General features: G+C 39.8%; 1 protein-coding gene across 1 annotated transcript in view; it reads right to left on the bottom strand.

Moving 5' to 3' along the window:
- Positions 1–1,074: 1,074 nt before the first annotated feature.
- The window catches only part of side-III (sidestep III), a 99,732-nt gene continuing 78,181 nt past the window's right edge, over positions 1,075–22,625 (bottom strand). The window contains exons 10-18 of the mRNA XM_030383563.2: positions 21,761–21,891; positions 21,538–21,697; positions 17,314–17,562; positions 16,470–16,595; positions 14,144–16,324; positions 11,500–11,634; positions 4,956–5,114; positions 4,635–4,870; positions 1,075–4,542 (exon numbers count right to left, since the gene is read on the bottom strand). Coding sequence (XP_030239423.1) covers positions 3,958–4,542; positions 4,635–4,870; positions 4,956–5,114; positions 11,500–11,634; positions 14,144–16,324; positions 16,470–16,595; positions 17,314–17,562; positions 21,538–21,697; positions 21,761–21,891 — 3,962 coding nt within the window. The 3' untranslated portion in view covers positions 1,075–3,957. The remainder of the gene's footprint in view (positions 4,543–4,634; positions 4,871–4,955; positions 5,115–11,499; positions 11,635–14,143; positions 16,325–16,469; positions 16,596–17,313; positions 17,563–21,537; positions 21,698–21,760; positions 21,892–22,625) is intronic.

Genomic DNA, 22,625 nt, shown 5'->3' with positions numbered 1-22,625 from the left:
CGCCACTGCTTCGGCTTAATCTGTCAACATTTCCTCATTCCGTAAACTGCGATAAGCGTCAGCTACAAGTCAAGCAAAGACTTTTGAATACCCTTTAAGCAGTTAATAAAAAAATATAACTTTTTTTTTACAAATTATTTCTTTATTTTTTCTTTATTTATTTTTTTATTTATTTATTTATAATAAAATTATATTTATTAATAAATAAAATAAATAAATAAAAAAAAAAATAATAAATAAAATAAATAAATAAAAAATAAATAAATAAAGAAATAATTTGTATAATTTTTAGAGGCCTTTCTCAGCCTATTTTATTTATAGTTTTATAAAATCAAGCAAAGACTTTTGAATACCCTTTAAGCAGTTAATCAAAAAATATAACTTTTTTTTTTTACAAATTATTTCTTTATTTATTTTTTTATTTATTTATTTTATTTATTAATAAATAATTTGTAAAATTTTTAGAGGCCTTTTTCAGCCTATTTTATTTATAGTTTTATAAAAATATAAAGATCTGTTAATTCGAAAGATAAACTTCGCGAAAAAGTCTGATTTTAGGCAAAGACTCCAAACGGAGTTGTAATAGAGACTACATATCCCAGCTTAAGTAGCTATAGGGCATGTATTATTTATCATTGCCCAGTCAGATATATGTACATATCCCTGATTCATTTACAGATTCATAAGTATTGAATGTAGTATTAATATATGCGTCATTGTGCCATAATTGCGTATTGTCATTACGCTTAGCTCTGATGCGTTTAATGAACTTTTCTACATGTCTGTGAATGATTCAGCTGGGAGTTGTATATAGTTACGGGAAGAGCAGTCTGTGAAGCAATAAAGGCTCAAGCTTGTGGCTATTCTGATTGCATTTAGAGAAGAACATATTTATATCATATTTCCTAGGAGGTCTAGTCAGCATATAGAAAAATAATATGTGCTATATAATTCTGATAGAGAACGAGCTTTAAATAGTATATTATGAGTCACATTATGATTCGCGGACTTCTAGAACCGTAGTAAATGAACCACTTTAGCACTTCTAGTCTGAGTAAAGGAAAACAATGGATATATTTTTCATAATATGTCATGTTTTATTACTTATCATTAACACTATTACTTTATCACAAATATTTTAAGCATTTTTACATAGATAGTTACAATCATCGTGCTTACGTTGGTTTTTTTTTTTTTTTTTTTGACTTATGTAGTTATGTACAATGCGTCGCCCTCTTGGAGGCCCGTTTGATACATGTTCATATGCTGTTTTCCTCTTCACTCATAATCTTGTTCATGATCGTAATATACGTGTGTATGTATATGTATATGTATGTGTATATGCAGCACTACATGATTTCGTTTTTTGAAAATTTCAACTACTCGTATTGAATATCTACAGCAGGGGACGTTAGCTTATACACGTTGAAGGAAGGAAGTTTATGATTTTTACTTTTACCTATAGCAATATAATTTATGCTCTTTCGCGTTTTACAACTTTGTATGTCTTTTTTTCTGTTTTATTCACACATTCTTAATATTTAAATTTATATATTTTTTAATTACTTCGAGTTTGTTTTTCGATAGAAATGCAATTTATAGACCCTAAAATCCAAATGACGATGATCAACCTTTGAACACTTAATAATTTAATAGTTTAAACTTATGGGATGCATTACTGATATGCGAACATGCCTTGATAACAATTGCCATACCTTTTCGAAAGGCATTCTCATTTTTTTTTTTTTTAAATACTTAATTAAAAGAAATAGATGTTTTAAAATTGATTTTTCCAACAACTTTTTGAACTGCTTGCCAATACGACTGTCCCAGAGTTTTTCAATTATAACTAATTAATTCGTTGTATTCTCTTAACAATTGATTAACAAAAATGATATGGGAAGCTCTAGTGGGAAATACCTGGCTAGGAAATACCCTGCAATCGTGCATTGAATGAATATTTGGAAATTGGAATTTTTTTAAGAAGTTGGCAATGTTTCAACAGAAGATAAAGGATCAATTTAAAAACTAGGAAATCAAGTTCAGAAGCTTATAATTTAAAAATATTCAGAAGATACAGATTTTATTGAAACAATGAAACTCAGATATATATACAGAAATTCAAGCTTATAGTGCTTCAAGACAAACGGATAACGACTCAGACAAAAAATATTTATTACTCTCAGGTCGCACAGGAGGTGTCCTCTCGTTTGTCTTTTAAATTAACTCTAGAAATTGTTTTATGGAATTTATGTGTGTGTTAAAGTCATGTTTATCAAATTGTCGGAAGCAGTTGGTGAATCAACAATCGGCATTTGGCCTACGATTAATAAACCTGCTGAGTGTGCGGCACATACCTTAGCTCTATGCTGCTCTCTCTCTCTCTCTCTCTCTCTCTCTGTCTCTCTCTAGCTCAATGTTAGCCATATAAATCATTTTATTGGCTTATTAAAAACTTTTCCATTTATTGTCATCATTTTGCGCTATCGTGCGCACAAATTCATGCCCGAGTTTTCGCCCGTCCGCCAGCTCGGCCCGCAGTTCGTTTGAGTCCTTAGCCAGCTTTTATTGTGTTCCATGGCCATTCAATCGTTCGTGAGCTTATTATGGGTATCCACAGGGCGGTTATCGCATATTTTTCTAAACTTTTCTTTATTGCTCACTTGTTGGCTAGCTGACTGGCTGGCTGGATGGCCGGCCTGTTAGCCATGGCCAATGCCCAATGCCCATTAAATTCAAATCTGCCGGGCTGCTGTTCCTGGTGCGTGTTTAAAAGTTAAATAATGGCCAAAATGGCTCGCTTTTTCCCCATCTCTACCTCTCTCTCTCTCTCTGTTTCTCCCCGCCGCTCACTCGCTCTCGCTCTCTCTCTCTCTAAGGGACAGGCAATGGCCCACGACGTGTTCCCAATATAACTTTTTCCCATCGGACTGACCCCCAAATGTGAAATGCTTGTTTTTCGACTTTGATCTTGGGCAGCAGTTCAAATAGTTGCGGCTAAGTAACGGTAAAGGCTCCATTGGACAGTAAAGGATATGTTTTTTTGTTCTCTTTTGGTAGGATATGTTCTCATCGAGTAAAAGAGGGAAAGGAAAACTTATCTTAACAACACTTTGGGGTTTGCTTGGAAGTACACAGCAAAATTCAACAAGATGTTTTTTTTTTTATAATAGTTCGGCCTCAGGTTCAGCATCAAGTATGAATAACTGTTTATACTTAGTTTATTTTTACTCAAATTGATATTATGATTGTTTATAGGAACCCGCTTTGACGACAACTTCTGTTAAAAATATTCTTAGATTCAGATTACCAAAATCTCAGTGGAGTCAAATATATTTTCACCTATTTTACTGATATCTAAAAGTCGAATATCACCCTTAAAGATGCGCATTCAAAATTAACAGAAATCTTTCTTTAAGGTAATACAATTCCATTTAGCAGATGTTTATAGATTGGCCTTCACCCAATACCTTGTCAGAGAAGCATGGATATATTCAATTACATCTGATCATACTTGATGCTGACTACCTGGCTATAAATTTCTATTTATGTATATATGTATAAATATGTATGTATATGTTTACAGCTAGAAACACATTTACACTAAACATGTACAAACAGACACACATGCACACGAACACATACATTGACTAAATATTAAAATCTACAGTTAGGTCTAACAATAAGAATTGAATGCTTAGAGACACGATCGTAGAACCGTTTGCTAGTTACGAATAGTTAGTTTACTTTTTGTTTTAGTAAGTGTTTGCCCTAGCTCTATATATATATATGTATGTGTGTATATATATAGATTTACTATTCTGATTTCTCATTCAACTACTTCAATTACTGCTTTGCTATTCGATTTGTGTTTCGGTTTTTTGTTTCTCTTGAATCTCTGTTTTCGGTTGTGCGCCAGTCTTTAGTTTGATGCCAGGATAATTCGATAGTCGCAGCTTAGACGCAGCTCTCCGGGCCGGGCAGCGTGTCCGTGATGATATGATTGCGTCCAGCGTTCGATTTCTGTGTAATGGTGGTTAGCTGCGATGGCGAGAGGCCGGCACCACCAGCCAGGCCCTTGGGCAGCGTCATATGCGTGCCCATCGGCGCTGCCGTGGCTGCCGCCTTGCTCAGATTATAGTCAATCAGGCTGCTGGTGGTCAGGTAATCCGCCAGGGTTAGCGGGTCCCGTCCGCGCGGCAAGCTGCCCGTGGCCATGCCGTGGGGCAGAGTGTGATGCAAATGCTGGACACCATAGTGACCGCCGCCGCTGCTGCTGCTGCCAGTGCCGAGCGCATTGCTCGTGGAGTTGGCCACGCTGCCGGCGGAGCTGAGCGTGCTGTTGCTGCCTCCACCGCCGGCGGCATAGCCGCCCACATTCAGGCCCAGCTGCTCGTAGCGACTAAGCGTGGGCATGGCATCGTAGAGGAGCGGAGCAGCCGCCGCTGCCGGCGGCTGATAGTTTTTCGCTGCATTCTCACTTTCCAGTTTCAGTGTGCTGGACTGCGAGGGCGGGCTGTTCAGGTGCGGCACATTCACGTCCTGCAATACGCCAAATGTCAGCATGCAACGCCTTTCGCATGTGTGTGCAGGGAGCCACAGCTACAGCTACAGCTACAGCTACAACTACTTACATATTCCGCAGTTTTATGATTCGCTGCGCCGCTGGGCGCGGCGCCGTTGCTGCCGCCCATAAATAAACCACTCTGTCGATTTCCCAACGGCGACGATGTGTCACTGCCAGTTGCGCTTTTTTGTGCACTCAGTATGTCCGGCTGCTTCTCGATGCCCTGCTTCAGCGTGTAGGCCACAACCAGGCGCTGATGCCCGGCGCCAGTCTCCAGCGGTGCAGTGACCGTCACATCCATACCTGACGCATCAAATGAAATGGTGCTCGGGTTATTTTTTCGTGCCCTGCCCTGACCAAGGCCTATCTCCACTCTCGTCCTACTCACCCAAATGCTTGTCCTTGTCATCGCACAAATTTCGCGCTCCCTGGCACCGGCGACGACGCACCGCAATGACAACCACAAACAACACGGCAATGCCCACGGTGAAGAGCGTTCCAGTGAGCAGCGCTGCCAGCGGCAATATGGATAGACCCATGCGTCCATCTGCAAGTGCCAAAAGGACAGACAATCGATTAACGATGAGCAATTAACGCAAATGATTGAAAATTAGAACTGAATAAGATATATGTAGTTACGGATCTTTAGAGTTGCCTTTATATATCGTTAGATATAGACGCTAGAAGTATTATTTTCAAATTATTTATTGTCTAGGCATTTTGATTTGGTTTATTATAACTAATTTTTATGGACAACGAGATATCCTATTCCAATCAGTCCTTTTATTTTCTTTCTTATATTCATTAATCAAATTCTCAGAGGGTAATATTGAGGAGTAGAGTCGGTATTCAAAATATATATGGAATATTTAATAGAATTACAAACGTAGATATATTTTAATAAAAGCTTAGTTTTGTAATATGAGCAATATATATTTACACAATTTATTTATTTACAATATTTCTATATCAAAAGAACTATTTCCTTCATTTATTCTCATTTTCTGAATCCAAATAAATTTTTTTTTAAACTAAATTTTGTGCTCTTTCTGACCAGTTAAATATGTGATTACAATTTAGTTGACATTTGAGTTTAATTGAAACAACTATTCACAGTATAAAACAGGTTGAAAATGAAGAGAATTTTGTGTTTGATTCGAAATTAGAATTCCTAATTAAAATGCAAATCACGTGTAAAATAGTCACAAAAGGCAGCAGAAAAACTGAAACACGATTGAAAGGACCATTGAGCGCTGTTCGATCAGAGGCCAATCCTAATTAAATATATAAAGTATCAACAGATGTTGTTGTTGTTAGTGGTGTTGGCGAGACCCCAATTAAAAGTCATTTGATTTTTTGGGCTGCGTTGGCCTTTGGTGTTGACGTTGGCGTAATTGAATATGCATTACAAGGCCATAAGTATTTCGTTTACGTTAACGCGAACGTGGTGTAGTTGAAATGTGTTTAACATTCAACAAATCATGCGCGCCTGCGGATATGCAATACAGAATTTCAATAAGCAAACATGGCGAAATGGCGAAGCTAAAGCTGGCTAACTGCTGCGCGGTGGGCGGTGGGCGGGAGTGGGGCTGCTGTGCTGTAGTCGCACAGACTGTTGCTAATTTATAAACCTGCGCCTGTCAGCCAGACGCCTGTCGACAGCACCGAAACCAAACTTGCAAATCAATAAATATTTTCGTTGTTTTTTTTTGTTCACCAAATGTTGACGAAACAGCGCCGCGAGCGGAATTGCTCATTTATGCACGGCTGCGCTTAGAAGTACAACAGCAACAACAACAGCAACACACACACACACGCACATTATGCATGTATAGGTTGTACTTTCAAATACGCACACTCGTGCACAGCCTTGTGCATGTGTTGTAATTGTTGGCACATGACTTTTGAAAAAATCCACGAAAATATTACAGAAAACGTGCAAATCTAACAAAAAATTATGTACGTGTTCATGTGTGTGTGTGTGTTTTTTTTTTTAAGATTTCATTAAATTTCAATTAGGTTACGGTGAGCAGTGTGGCTTGCTCTTTACTTTATTAAACAAATATCCATTTCATTTATTTGAAGTCCTAATGAGCTTTCTCTCACGCTTAAATAATATATGCCAGAGTAGAGTGGCTTTTCTTATTAATGTTTTCAAGTGTATTCAACTTTTATAAACAATATTCATATATCTAAAAAATATATATATATGTATGTTTAATATTTTTAATAGTCAGTCTAATGATTGATTGTAAATAGTTTATTGAATCTAATGAACTTTTCTTTTCAATATTATTATTATATTATTTATTGATTTAGTCAATATAGTTTAAACTGAATTAAATCAGTGCAGAGAGTTTTATTTTATACCTAATTATATTTCAATCAAGGCTTAATGGTTTGCTCATCAATTCGCTCAGAGGCCTAGCCCGAAGTTAAGTTCGTTGCCTTACATTGAAAACTTTTCTATAAAAATATATATATATGCCTTTCAATGTCGTACCTCATCAGGTATAAATGAGTTTCTGGGTTTTGAAAATAGCTTTGCTCGCCTGCTTTGAATATATATTTCAATAAGGCATGTGAGTGCATGCGAGCTCTCAGTTTACTTAATAGATTGGCATCGCATTACCTCAAAGCTAGACGTCGAATACAAATCCCCAAACACATCAAAAAGAAACCCAACACACAGACCATAAAAGAATGCCAAAGTGAGCAATCGCTGGCCAAATAATATATTTATATATATGTTGATATAAAGCACACACACACATATACATATACGTATATATTCCTTAGCAGGAAGACACTTGAAACTGATGCCAAACGACGGGCAAGTTGAGCTGCCAGCAGCAACAAAGGAACGACGAAATTTAAGTAGTGCTAGCCCTTATATAACGAAGATCAGATGCCCTGGTGGTCATATGATACAGAGTATTGGCTGCTGTGGAACCTAATTCATATAAAAGACGGATTCTCTGAGGCTTAATATGGATTTAGAAGTGATTAGTTGAGAAATTCTTGAAGTTCCATTTAACATAATAGATTCCAACTTTCAAGAGTTTCGGAAAGTAAAATATTGTTCATATGAAAAGTGAGTTTCCTTTCAACAATCGATTCTCTGACAGCTCTCAGCTGTTTTAAATATTACGATCTATATATCAGATACACCTATCTCTCCACACGTCTCATAGGCGAACACGAAATTGGCATACCCTCTGCAAAAGGGCATATCAAGGGAATGAAGAAAGTAATTTAAATATAAGCAGAGCAGCGTAATGAAATTTTCACACTTGTGCAAATATTTATCAATAAAGCATGCAGCAGATAGGACGCAGCGCTGGAGGTGGACTGCGACGGCAGCGAGCGGAGGGGACTGAGAAGCGTTTACACTGGGGAGCGAGCTGGCGCATGGCCCAAAGTAAAGCAGATAAGCCAGGCAACCAAAGCAGGAGAAGCGACGCCCAGAGAGAACCTGTATGCTGCATGCCACAGCAGCAACCACAGCACCGCAGCACCGCAGCACCACAGCGCGGCACCACATCACAAACATTGGCCAGACAACGTCCTGCGTACCGCTCATAAGCCAATTGTTTGTATGCGTTTCATTTGTTGAGTGCAGGACGTAGACGAATCTACTACTTGCGCCCGATGGGCCTCGGCTGGCTTTGAGCTTGGGTTGGGTTGGGTTGGATTTGGGTTGGGCTGTATCTGCTTATAAGCTTAATTCGATTTAATGCTCCCGTTTGTGATATAAATGATTCGATGAAACGATGAAAAAGTGGATTGGTTAAAATGTATTGGGATTACGATGACGATGCTGCTCACATGCCCGCCGAGGCGCTGCCTTCGACTCCGGCGCCGAAACGGGAATGCGTTTACGGTTACGTTTACCTTTACACAAAGTAAGCATAAATAAAATGTGTGTTTCGCCATGTGTGCGGGTGTGTGTGTGAATGCCAGAATACCAAACAATGTAGTATCTGTATCGTGTACAGTCGCCCCCGCTCCACATCCGCTACCCAGTGTAGCTCTGCTCCTCGTTGGCCTATCGCCGTAGCTGGCGTTTTCATCAAGGCGGACACATTGCCAGCCAAACCGCTGGCAGGGCAGGAGTCACCAGGCAGCCAGCAACCACTTCGATCTGCCTTACATACATATATATAGGATATAATTTTATTTTACTTTACTTTCAGCGCCGTTGTCTTTTGGGATATTTTATTCAGATAAGACATGTTTAATGTATATTTTTCTTGTCTTACAGTAATCGTTTATATTTTGTGTTGCATGTGGCACGCTGGCAGTGGCAGTGGCAGTGGCAGTAACTGTGTGGCAGCCAGGTTGTGGCTCAGTGTCTGTTACGTTTCCGCTCGCTGTCGTCTGATATGCTGTTACCTTGACGCCGCAGATGCGCCCATATATATATACATACATATATGTATATACTGTATATACCTATGCACACTGTGCGCTGCGCAGCCTGGCATGCTCAATGTGGATAATGTAACTCTTGGGGAATCTCTGTGTGTCAGTTTAGCATAACAAGATATTTCTTTTCACTGCGTGGTTGGTTCTTTTTGGCTAAGGTAAAACATGAAATTGATTATATTTACATTAATGTGATGGCGTCAAGGCGTTGCCATTGTAAACTGTTCCAAAAAATTCCACAGCTTCCCAGTGGACCCACTTCGCCCACACCCCAAACTCCACACCGCACCACTCCACTCTACGCCACCTTCACACGTGCATGTGTGTGTGTGTGTGTGTGTGTGGCCCTGTGTGCTGGCATCCAAATCTATCCAGTTAAGTGTCGAATGAAATGCTTTCAAATTTGCCAAGGTGCAAATATTGACACTTGACGTATATTGCATTTTTCCGTATTACTCTCCCATGCAATATATAAATATATGTACATGGCTCTATATGTACCTTTGTTTCACATGGCTACACACTTGCAGAAATGAAGTACTAGTCTGCTTTAGTCACTCTTGCACCAAATGTTTCAATATATAATATGAATAAATTTGGCATATAGATTAGCTACAAATATATGTATTTAAAGCTAAATTTTGGTATAGAAAATATACTGTAGCACAAGAAATATAAATAAAGACCTAAATGGTTAATAGAACGAAGAGAACTAATATTATTCAAATTAAATTAATATATAATATAAAAATATAAAGTAAGTACACATATATAAAATTAAGCACAGCGAATAATATATATTTTAAATTATATATATATATAAATTATATTTAAATAATTATATTTTAAATTAGTTAGATATTAAAAAAATGTCTTCAATTCATAATTTTTCATTTGCTTTTGGAATTTGTCTTATTATAAGAAAATATTTAAGCCTGAAAAAGCTTTGCTGTTTTTTTTACAACCCAATCTCATATTTAATATATATTTTTGATTGCATATTTCGATTCCTTTACGAGTGTTTAGCGCCACAGCAGCTGCTCTATATAATAGCCAAGTGAATTTAACTAACTCATATGCCATCATATCTCGTATCTTTTCCATAAATTGGCCCACTGACCAATATTGTGTGTATGTATGTGTGTGTGTGTGTGTGTGTGTGATGTGTGTTGCTCTAATGCGCATTAAAGAGATGATTGAGTGGATTTGTTGCTCATGCTGAATGGACAAAGCTTACAAATATATCATTTAGTGGGCGAGCAAGGAGAGTGTGGGAAAGAGAGGGATAGATAGAGATAGAGAGAGTGAGAGAGAGCTAGTGCAATATTAGCTCACCAAATCCGCACTGGATTTCAACCTACTTAATAACATAATATCATAATAAATCAATGTGCTATGTGTGTCTAGCCCAATGATGATATGGCCAGGTGCATCAATGAAAGTTCTGATTAAGCGGCTCGCTTTGTTCCAATTATTTTGTACACAATTTATGTTTGTTTGATTTTGGCCTAATTGATTGCATTTGAATTTAACTTGAATGTGGAATGGATCAAATTTTGCATATTTATGCGGTTGCCCAGTGGACGTGCTAAAAGATTAGTCATAATTATTCTTATTCATGAAAATGGTAATTAATTGAAATAATACTTTATCAGTCCGAGTTATTCTCCACATGTTTAGGAATTGATATACTTTGGTGTGCTTCAGTATGCTTGCTCTAAGTAAAGTTAGGATAAATTCAAGTTTAAATTCAGGTCTTTCTTTTTTCGTTTTCTTACCGAACTCCAATCAATCTATTCTAAAGTGCGTGTAAAACAAGCCTTTCCTACATTTTCCGCACAATTTACCCGACTTTTTTCTTTGGCATTTTTAGAAATTCCAAGGGAGAAGGAAAAACGCAAAAAATAAAAGGGAAACTTTTCAAGAAAATTAACGTCAGAGTTGAATAACAAAGCATGAATAAGAAATCTTAGCGACACTACTTGCCGTGGTTAGCAGCGCGTTGGGTCAAGGAGGGGGATGGGGGGGGGGGTCTACATGGGGACAGCATCAGCAGCAAAGAAGTTGAAGCAACTGTCGCCCCCAAACGTAAACAAAACTCGTTAAATAAAAGAACAATTGTACTTACAAAAAAACTAAAACGGTTAAGCAGACTATGCAAATACTTGAATGACTTTTTAAAGGTGAAATGGTGCTTAAAAAGCAATGAATGCTCTGTTCCCACCAAACACCACCCTGCACCCACCCACCGCCCACTCACAAAGCTAACTTTTCACCGTGTTGCACACTTTGAGGGGCGCCCGGGCCGCACTTTGCACTGAAACACAAACACACTTTGGGGACAATGCGAAATGCAAACTTTGTATGTGCCATGTTTCCCTCGCCCTCGTTGTTGTTGTAGTTGTTCATTTCTTGTCATATTTTTTGTTGTTGTTTAGATATTTGTTTTTTTATGTTTTAGTTGTTAAATAGGTAAAGCACAATTCATAAGCAGCGACACTCACCTGAACGCTTGTCCGCCTCATTGATGGGCACATTCTCGAGAACAATCGGCTCAGAGCGTCCCTTCTGGTTGACACTGTAGACGACCAAGTGCAGCGCCGGATGCGAGTCCGGATAGTAGTCCATGGGCGTAAGATCTGCAAAGGAGGCGGTAGAAGGGGGTTGGCACTGCCATTAGCTGACCCAAACATTCATTTAAAACTTCTATTTGCAAACTACATTAGGTAAACAGGTATTTAATTAACACGTTGCTCGTTGCACGTTGCACGTTGCACGTTGCATGGCTGAACGGCTGCAAAAACTTCTCTGCTGCCACGCGCATTAAATGCAAAACTTTTGTTTCCAACAGTTTTTTTTTTTTGCTTTTTTCTTTTTTGTTATTTTTCTAGTCTGTGTACAGTGCATATTTATGTAAAGAGAGGTACGCTGTAGGTAGGTGTATATTTTAGTTAATTATTTGATAGGAACTTTTAGATTTTAAATAATTCAATATATTTCATATACATATTATATATATGTTAAGAACTGATCTTCATGGAGTTTAATTTATATAAAATTTATCTATTTTAACAATAAGCTTATGTATATTTGTTTTGGGTCTACTTTTCTTGGACTAAGGCTAAAGCAAAGAGTTGAGAATCTAATTTAGGTCTATAAAAAGAAGAAGGATAGGAGTTGAACATCTCTCTATCTCAGTTGCATAAACCAAAGTTAACTCTATAATAAATAGATGTTGGGACCAAACTCTAATACTTCTATGCAAAATTCCAGATTGATCCGATCTGACTCTTCTACCTCCCATCTTATCAGTTACTCTCTTGAGAATACTCTTCTCTATTCTTATCCACAGTATCAGAAGAGCAATCACATACATTATATGTGAACGCGGAGTATTTGCTAGTTATGCATGCGCAGCAGCTCTGTTTAGTCACATCTAGCTCGCGCTTATTTCTTTTTTATGCTCACATCAAAAGTTTTTTGTTTACAGCAATAGCAGCTCATTAAAAGCGTAACTACTTGGTAGAGGCCAGCGCCAATACATGGCAACTAATTCGCAGCCACAGTCTACTCCTGCTGCTCCTGCTGCTGCTCCTCCATCTAGAAGAGCCAAGCTCATCTGTAAAGCCAGAGTCGTTAACACGCCTGTCTAACTAATCGTGACTTTACGCTTCGTTTGACTTTGCAAATATCGCTGAATGCAGAAGCCGCAAAGCCCACACTCCCCGCCCGAGTCATCGATGGGGCTTGTATAAAAAGCCGCCTGCTTGCAGGAAGTTGTTGCCAAGTTGCAGCCCAAATGATAGCCAAATGTGGCTCATTAACTTGGCTCGGGCTTAGTGTGCTCGCCGCACCCTCCCCTGCACCCACTTGACATGGCTAAAATCAAAAATGTTATATGGTAATATGACGGTTCATTTTTAGCCGCTGGGCGTGCAAATAAATCTTGTTTTTCAACAACTTAATTCAAAAATTTCTGCCACTTGCCATTGCCGCCAGCTTTGGCAACTGCCACAGCCAATGCTGGCAGCATCCCCATCCCCATTCCCATCCCCATAGCCAGCCTCAGCGTCAGCGTCAGCCCGCACCCCCTTGGGCATTCAGCATCTCGTCTCATCCCTGGGCTCCGGTGCCATTGGCATAAAAGTTTTGCTGACTAGCTAAAATTCATTACAACAAATAGAGGCAGCCGCATGTGGCAGCTGGTTGTAGTGTTTGGTGGGGCAGAGTTGAATGTTGAGTGCGGAGCTTGGTGGGATATGGGGCGTGGGGTGGCATGTGGCCCTGGCAGCCTCAACTAATTAATCTGCGTGCCACTGTGCACTTGTTGTTGTTGCTGTTGTTGTTTTGGATAGCTTTGCTTTCATTTGGCCATGCCCTCTCCATGCCAAACACGCCGCGCAATTTGGCTTGCTTAACTTTTTGCACAGTTTGTTACTTTGATTTGTTTTTGTTTTTGCTGCTGTTGCTGTTGTTTTTGCTGTTGTTGTTGCTGTTGCTGTGTTGGCCGCATAAAAGTCGAGTCTTTAGTTTGCGGCTTTTTGCACAGTGCTGCAAAACGCTTTCTTGGCTAAGCCAGTCAGCCTTAGCAGAGCAATCTGTAAATCCAACCATATTTAAATATAATAATGATTAAGCTTAATGTGTTAAACCCACTTGCCAAAGTGCTCGGCTCAAAGTTAAGTTCCAGAGACTTAAAATATATCCTTTATTGCAGGTATATTGGTCTGACGTTTTAATTTCTCTAAGATGGAATTCAATAGAGCTAAGCACTCCAAGAACAGTAAACATATTTGAATTTCCTCTTCTCTGCTCTTCGACTTCTGTTGCTTTATATGAGTTGTTAGGCTATCCTTATTAGACTTTCCCTAATTAACATATGTAGACATTCTCATTAATCATCACTCCACTATTTCATCTTCCACCCACTTGACTTGACATCATTTCTATGACAGCTTTAGCTCGTGAATATCTGTTGACTGTTTCGAGATTTCTGTACATAAGCCTATTTACTCACAGTCTGAGACTCAGATTGTTTGTAGCTGTTATTATCAAAGTATTAAAATATACGTTAACAGATTCTATATACAACGAAACGCCCCATTTTCATCATCCCATAGCTTCAACTATATTGATTGAGCCACTCACCTGACAGATCGATGCGAAACACGGGCACATCCACATAGGTGCTGCTCATGTTCAATCTTAGCTTTTTTGTCTTTGAGTCGTAGGCCTCCAGGTAGAACTGTTGCTGCAGTCCGCCATCGTAGCCCGGCATGCACTCCAGCTCCATCGTCGAGTATATAATGTTGTCATAGTTGTCAAAGTTGATGGTGGCACCGCCACCGGCAGCAACGGCCGCCGAATTGCCATCGTAGCCATTGGCACCACCACCAATCAGGCTTTGTGTGACAACGCCGTTGCTGAAGCTATATTCCATGCGTGAGTAATCGAAATGAGGTTGCTGCCAATCGGCTGGCTGTTCCTGCTGTGGTCGTGTTGTTGTTGTTGTTGCTGTTGTTGTTGTTTTTGTTGCCGATGCTGGTGCTGCGGCTTCTGCCGTAGACAGCGCTATGCTGGCCACAAAATCATCATCACTAACATTGTAGATATCATCATCGGCATCGACATCGACATCCGCATCCGCATCCGCATCCGCAACATCATCCTCTAATGATTCCAAGTCCAGTTGATGCTCCAGGCTTGAAATATCAACATGCTGTCGCTGTCGTTGCGGTTGCTGCTTTTGTTGTGCGCCTGCCTCGTAGTCCGTGACCAAGTCAGTGGGCTCATCTGCTATGTAGTCGCCATCGCCATCGCCATCGCCATCGCCGTCATCATCGTCGTCATCGTGGTCGACTTCTGTCTGCAGCTCGCCAACATCTTCCTCAGCAACCGCAATGTCATCGTCATCGTCATCGTCCTCCTCCTCCTCGTCATCCCCATCGCCAGCGCCGTTGCCATTGCCAGCGCCGTCGCCTTCGTCATTGTTCTCATCATTGTCGACGTTGTCGTTGTTATCCGCCAGCGCAACTCTGGCCTGATCTGTGGACAAAGGCACATCATCTTTGTCTATCTTCGTCTTGACTACATCTTTCTGTGCTGTAGCAACTGCAACTGTTGCTGCTGCTGCCGATGCTGCTGCTGCTGCTGCTGCTGTTGTTGCTTGCTTATTGTTGCTACTAATTGCTGCTGCCATTTGTTGCGCTGCTGCCGCCGGCTTGTTGCTAATTTGTGGCGCATTTGGTGGCAGCAATCTGCTCTTGACTTTCTCATTGCCAATCGGCTCCAAAGATTTGCGTGCTCGCATTGTTGCCAGCATTGCGTCAATGTCGCTGCTGCTGCTGCCGCTACTGCTGCTGCTGCTGGCATCATTCTCATTCTTGGTTGTTGTTGTTGTGCCTGCTGCTGCTGTTGCTGCTTGGGCTGATGCTGCTGCTGCTGCTGCCGTAATGTCATTTGCTGCTTGACGTTTGCTTCGCCTGGCTGCTGCAGAATGATGGATTATGTTGTGCTCGTTTACCTCGCTGCTTAGCCCTTGTTGGTGGCGCTGCTCCTGCTGCTGCTGCTGCTGCTGTCGTCGTTGTTGTTGCTGTTTGTGCATGTTTTTCTGTCGCTTATTAAAATACTTTGCTGGCTGTTTGCCGTTGTTGTTTTTGACATTCGAGCCAGCAACTATTTCAGCCTGTTTTATATGTGACAATGATAAATTTGATTTTGTTGCACGTTGCAGCTTTTTCATTGTTGTTGTTGCTGTTGCTGTTGTAGCCGTTGCTGTCTTAAGCAGCTTTGCAGCACGCCGCACACGCCGCTTTGTGTCCTGTGGCAACTTTGACTGCTGCTGCTGCTGCTGCTGCTTCTGCTTCTTGCCCAGTAATCCATCAGTTTTGTTATTGATGTGGGCGGCCGTGGGCGTGGCCGCTGCCTTGGCCAGCTTGCCACGCTCAATGGCTGCCAATGTCTGCGACGGTGTAAATGATGTTCGCTTTCTAAGACGCTGCAATTGTTGTGGACTCAGGCTATATTTTTGCTGCTGCTGCTGTTGTTGTTGTTGCTTATTATTAGATTTAACATGGCCAGCATTTATTTTGCTCTTGCCTTTCATATTTTTATTATTGGCAGCTGATGCAGCCGCATTGTTCCGCCCATTATTGTTGTTGCCATTGCGCTCACGTACGTATTCCATGTGCGGATAATTCGCATCGTGTCTGCCGTATTGTGTTTGCAGCATTTGATTGCCGTGCATTGTCGTCTGATTCGATGAATTGAGAGACGCAGAGGTCACCACATACGGACGCAGCGTACAGTTGCGCAATGCGCCCGGCTTGGCTATATACAAAGCGCAAAAAAAGAAGAAGAAGAGGAAGATAGTCAGTAAGAAAAACAACAACAATCGAAAAGGAAAATCAACCCAAATAATAAACCAATGGAATTTAATTTAAATTCTATCAAATTAATTACAAAACACACTCACCCGCCGGCACCACCTGGAACAGACAAGGCTCCGACTGTTTGCCAATCGCATTGCGGCCCCAGCAAGCCAGCGTGCCGTAGTCTCGCTCGCCCTTGGGCGTATAGATCAGCTCACTAACTGTTTCCACTGTAACCACAACAGAAAAAAAAAAAATCGTCATGTATTTATACGTATGTGTGTGTGTGCGTGCATGTGCATGCAGAGAATGAAGAGAGTCAATTGTGCCTTAAATGGATTTCATTGTGATTGTGCGGCTGGACATGGAGCATTGTATTTGCATTAGGTTTTGGGCCAAGTTAAATGAAATAAATTCTGCCTGGTCAGTCAGGCCAACTGGACAGCACAGGTAATTCAATTTATGTGCATAATATTGATAACAAGTAAGAATGCTGCACGCAAAGTGAGCAAAGACTAGATACCCTGTAGAAGCGGGAATTATTGGTAATTGTTACAGAAGGAAAGTCTTCTAGAAGAAAGTAAACTTAAAGCTCAAATGTATGAATGAAAGACACAAGATCTATACTTTTCCATTTGAAGTAGATAATTATCTTATCTTGGAATGTTTTATAATGTTTATAATCAATACATTAAAGAAAATTACATATGCACACATATTATTTATATCATTTGTAATAGTGTTACATAAATGACTGCAGCAACAATATGCCCGCTCTGTGAGCTTCTCATGGCTACAGGGTATAGCCAACTATAGGCTCCAGCTGTTCATTTTGCCAAGCCTGCTCAAGCGCAAGCAAAATGCAAATTGTATGCATTGCACATGCAGAGCCTGGCTCAATGAGGAGCTGGCCAAAACTAAAAATGAGGTGGACCGTTAGTTACTTACCATAGCTCTCGAAGTGAGTTTCATTGGACTCGACAACGGTGTGTCGCACATCGCTGCTGGTGGTCATGGTTGGATCCTGTATGGTCGCATAGTGTCCCGACGGCACCTCGAAGTGCTCGCCGCTGCTCGAGAAGGTCCACTCGAAATCGATTTCTGGCGGATCGGAGTTGACGCGGCAGGGTATGGGCACGGCCTCCTCCAAGGAAGCGCCAATAACGCCAATCGTGCTGCTGCTGCAAACGGGCGCATCTGTGCGAGAGAAGAATGTATATATGTATATACAATATATGTATGTATATGAGCAGAAGGCCAGTAAAATGCAAAATAATGAGCAGCTGCACTGTCTATAAAGCAAGTCTCAATAATATGTTATATATTTATATATGTGTATGTATGTATGTGTTTGGGTATATACGATTTTATATTGTATTTAAATTGCTTGGCTTGAGCCTGACAGCTGAGCACCGGACAGCAGCCGAGCAAATTGACAGCTTTGATTTTCAATTTAACTGCAGCAGCTGGTGCGGCACCGACAGGTGTGAGGTGTCTCGGCCAGCGGCCAGGCGACATTTGATGCATTTTATTTAAATTGAACTCTGTCGGAGAGTGACATATTGTTTTCATAAATTTCAACTGTTTGCAGTTGACTTCAACACATCAGCAACAGAACTTGGCTCCAGCACTTGGCTTATGATTTATTCAAAGTATTGTCACCCATGTCACAGCTCACACACACACACACACGCACTCACACACTCCCAAAAACTTTGACTAGAAGTTAAAAAACAGCTGCTGCTGCCGTCGCGTCATAAACAAGCGCAGACAAGTCAAGCTCAAGCCGAATAAAGCCTAAGACTTCTTAGCACAAGTTTTGTACTTCATGCAGTTGATATTTCTCGCCCGAAATAAGAAGAGAAAGAAAATTATTTGAAAAGTTTTTGGCTGCATAAAAGCAATACGAATGCCATAAAGTGTTGAGGTACTTGCAGCATGTAAAAGCTGATCAAATGCATTTGGTTGCACCACAATATGCATGCATGTGCATATGTATGTATATTTCTATGTGTTATATATAAAAATTTATATGGATTATCCTTGCCATGTGTTTGTGGTTTACAAGCTGCTTTTAAGCTATTAAACTGAGCAGCTTGACCAACTTATCAGACAACAGTTTTGTTCCACTCACTACCTATCTCTCTCTCTCTCTCTCTCGCACACACACACACATAGAGATTCTCTTTCTCACTCTGTTTATCTATCTGCTTGTCTGTCTGCTTGCAGTTGCCATAAAAAAATAGTCATAAATTTTATATGGCTGCGTCAATTTCACAATCGTAGAATGTCACTTCGAACATATTCTGATTAATTTCCAGCCAAGATACGAGCGCCAACTGCCATAAATCCATTTATCTCAATCATAGTCATGCCACACAATATTGCTACCCATTCACATACATTAACCCAACAATCGCCAGCCCTGCCCTGCCATGCCATGCCATGCCCAGCCGCCGCATTTTGGGCTGTGTGCGTTATGCAAATGTTAACGTGGCGTATACGTTATATGCCCGTGCAAATAGCTTTGGATGCGCTTACGCTCTGCGGCACTCTCGGATAGCTCTTCAATTTTGATAGCTGGCGATGTGTACAGTTATATACGGTATGTATGCACATACATTTACGTTTATATCCCTTGCGCTTGTATTTGCTTTTAATTATCGCAATTATCGCAAAAGGGTAACTCAATGCAATGCAAACAGGGTACACGGATCCATTTGCTGATGTCTTCGATTTTATTCCATTTCACTTTTACCAACAAGCTGATGCAGCACATTATTGTATACATTTTCAATTTCATTTACGTTTTCGTTTACGTTTTCGTTTTTCACTCTGGCTCTTTATTTGCCTTCAATTGCTAATTTGCGTTAATATTGTTTGCGTTCATATAAGCATTTGTATATACATATATATATTTTTTATATATTATTTATATATTTCAATAGAATTAAATGCAATTGAATTGAAATCAGTCAACCGCAAAAATCAAGCTTAATTAAATTTTTAGTTAAATAAACTAAATAATATGCATAAATGCTGCAGCTAAAATTGCAATTAATTAAATAATCTGCTTTTACTTGGAGCGTTGGCAGAGCGAAGGCAAAAACTTATTTGCATATAAAATGCATTTCCTTTTTTTTTTTTTTTTTTGTTTTTTGTGCTGCGACTCCATTAAATATGCACAATAAAAATTGAATTTTCCACAACAGTACACACACACACACACAAATATATATATATATATATAAATGTCTATATATGTATGTCTGTTTATATATGTAGATAGATCGATGTGATGTGCTGACCTGACCTGTTGTCCGGCTGGACGAGCGTCCGCTGTTGCCCATAATTATAAATGTTTTTACAATGACTATGTGTTTCAATAATAAAAGCATATCATTCATTTTTATTATCCCGCCGGCCACTTTCACCAGCGCTTGTCCAGCCATGTGCCATGTGCCCTGTGCCATGTGCCATGTGCCATGTGAATATGCATACTTATTTATGCCCACGCACAGGCAACACTAACGTTCTCTCTCTCTCTCACTCTATGTATAAATATCCATATGTATATATTTTGTATTTAAGCATCATTAATTATTTAGAAAAACAGTCGGAAGTAAATGCTCTATAACGGTAATTGAGACATTCTCAATATGTGTGCGTGCACAATCGAAATCATTTTATGCGCCCATTGTCAGGCCATGAATTTATATTGCGCTTTGTAATATGCTCGCACTCTCTGATATATGGTTTGTGTGTGTGTGTGTGCGAGTGTGTGTGTAATTACATGTGTGTACATGTGTATTTGCTAACGAGTGTCAACAGCAAATTTAAAACAGTTAATTATGATATGTAGCTGTTGTTGTGAGGCCTTTAAGTCAATAAATTGCTGTCGCTGTGGCAGCAGATGGAAAGCCAAACGATTTACCATTCACATATTCCAAATACAATAGGTAAAGGCATTAATTATTAATGAATGCCAAGTAATGGAAGCCCTTTCTAATCAGTTATCGTAATTATATGAATCGAGCGCAATTTATTGTTGTTGTAATTTTTCTAAGTGATTATTAATTGGGTCGCATTAGCAAAGAGAAGGCGATATGCGTGTAGATGGATGATGTCTAATGAAAACAATAATAATAAAATAGTAATAACAATAATAATACAACTAATGACAATGATAATGATAATGATAATGATTGTAATTGTAAACAGTACAGAACTTTTCATCATTTTAAGCCATATTTCGATCCTTTATCAACTGGCAAATTCCATTGCCAACATTTGTTAGCAGATATTGTTGTTAGCTTTGGAGCAGAAGTTTCCAAAAATATAGTTTCAGTTTTGAAATTCCATTAAACAAAGACTTTATTGCAATCGCATTGTTTGCCTAAATGAAATTTCCCATCTTTTTTGGCACATTATTATTATTATTATTTTTGGTTTTCTGTTTTTGTTTTTGTTTTGCGAAAAGTCAGTAATTGTCAAATTTTTGCCATTTGCAAAGAGCTAAAAATGAAAAGCCGTTAGACACGTACACATACCGAAAACACAATATATATATGTGTGATATATGTATGTGTGTGTGTGTGTGTGTATGTGTGCTTATATATTGTTCATAATACGGCTTTCTGCACAAAATATATTGTAACATTTATTGTTGTTGTTGTTGCTGCTGGTGTTGTTGCAGGATTTGTTGTTCTACTTGTCAACGGTCGGAGGGTTTTTGTGATTTTGTGATGTGAACTGCCGCACACCGGGTCCGGGTCCGGGTCCGGGTCTGCTCCATGGAGCTTATCAAGTGGGTGGTGCCAGCAATGCACGGCACTGCACCGCACCGGACAGTGAGTGGTTGGGCAGTGGTTATGTCTATTTGTTGTCTATTTGTGCATAAATTTACGCATATGTATTTTTAATGCTCCGCTCGACTGACATCGACTGTCAGCATTATTTTCTGTGTGCATTTTTGCTATTATTTTCAAGCGCTTTAACAATTGAGAGCTTTAAAGCATTTCTCGTGTTTTTTCGGCAATTTAATAAACTCTTGTTGAGTAGATTATATTCTATAGAATTTGTAATATATTGCCCCTGGTTACTTTGCTCGTTGCTAGATTAAGTGCTTCCCCTCTTATGCAATAAATCATTTCTATGTCCAGATATACTCACAGCGTATTCGCAGGTTGACCAGCGCGCTCTGCGTCTCGCCGCGATCATTGGCCGCCGAACAGGCATAGAAGCCGGAGTGAACGCGACCCACGCGCTGCAGCACCAGGCTGCGCGTGGAGATGATGATGCCCCAGGATACGTTCTGTGTCACGGGCAGACCCTGCAACGGAATGCACTCAGAAAATCTGCCAAGAGAATAATTGGGGGGCGGGGCAGGACTTACATCGTGCGACCAGGTGATGCGATGCTCCTTGGGATTCGCCTTGATGTGGCACTCAAAGTAAACGTCGTCGCCCTCCTTGATATCATCGGGCCGCAGCGTGGAGCCCAGGGAGAGGGTGACCTGTGGCGGATCTGTGAAGTGTGGATAATTGAATTGTAGCATTTATATGAATTTCACATTTAACGCAAATTTTTAATTGCAATTTTTAATAAACATATTTTGGGCGCTTTCGCTTTCGTTTTCGTCTTCCTCATTTATTTTCGGGCTCAATTTCGCAGGCTGGCAAATTAAAATGTGTTTTGGCGCGGGCGTGCGTTGGATTTTATAGCAGAGGCTGGTGTGATATAAAATATAAAATCGAAAAATATTATAGCATAATAAAATGGGGAATTGCAGGAGACGCGATGCGCCAAGGCACGACCATAAAAGTTAACAGCGCGTCTGTTGAACCGCTTTATAAGCCGGGTTAACCCTGAACGCCGCCGACACCGACCAATGGGTATGACAAAATTTTTAAATTAAAATTGTTGCCGTTACGCAGTGCTATGGCGTGAGCTTCTATATATATATATATATATATATAGAAGTTCTGGCAACACAAATACCGATGATGGATTACATAAAAAAATTTAGTGCACTTTTATTTTTATAACATAATGATTATTTATCGAAGGTGAAATCCATAGTGTGAGTGAGACTGTGTGTGTGTGTGTGTAAGCGGCTGCCTGGTATCATAAATATTTGTATGGGATATATGGTAATACAGCGGCGAAGATTTCACAAAAAAAACATAAGCTCTTTTCCTATTGTGATCTATGTAGTATTAAAATCTGTTCATCCGCCTTGCTTTTTGAATTTAACTGAA

Source organism: Drosophila navojoa, chromosome 2 (assembly GCF_054131105.1).
Source record: "Drosophila navojoa isolate 15081-1374.11 chromosome 2, UAZ_NAV_1.0, whole genome shotgun sequence".
Classification (NCBI taxonomy): Eukaryota; Metazoa; Arthropoda; class Insecta; order Diptera; family Drosophilidae; genus Drosophila; species Drosophila navojoa.
This window is presented reverse-complemented; position numbering and strand designations above follow the sequence as displayed.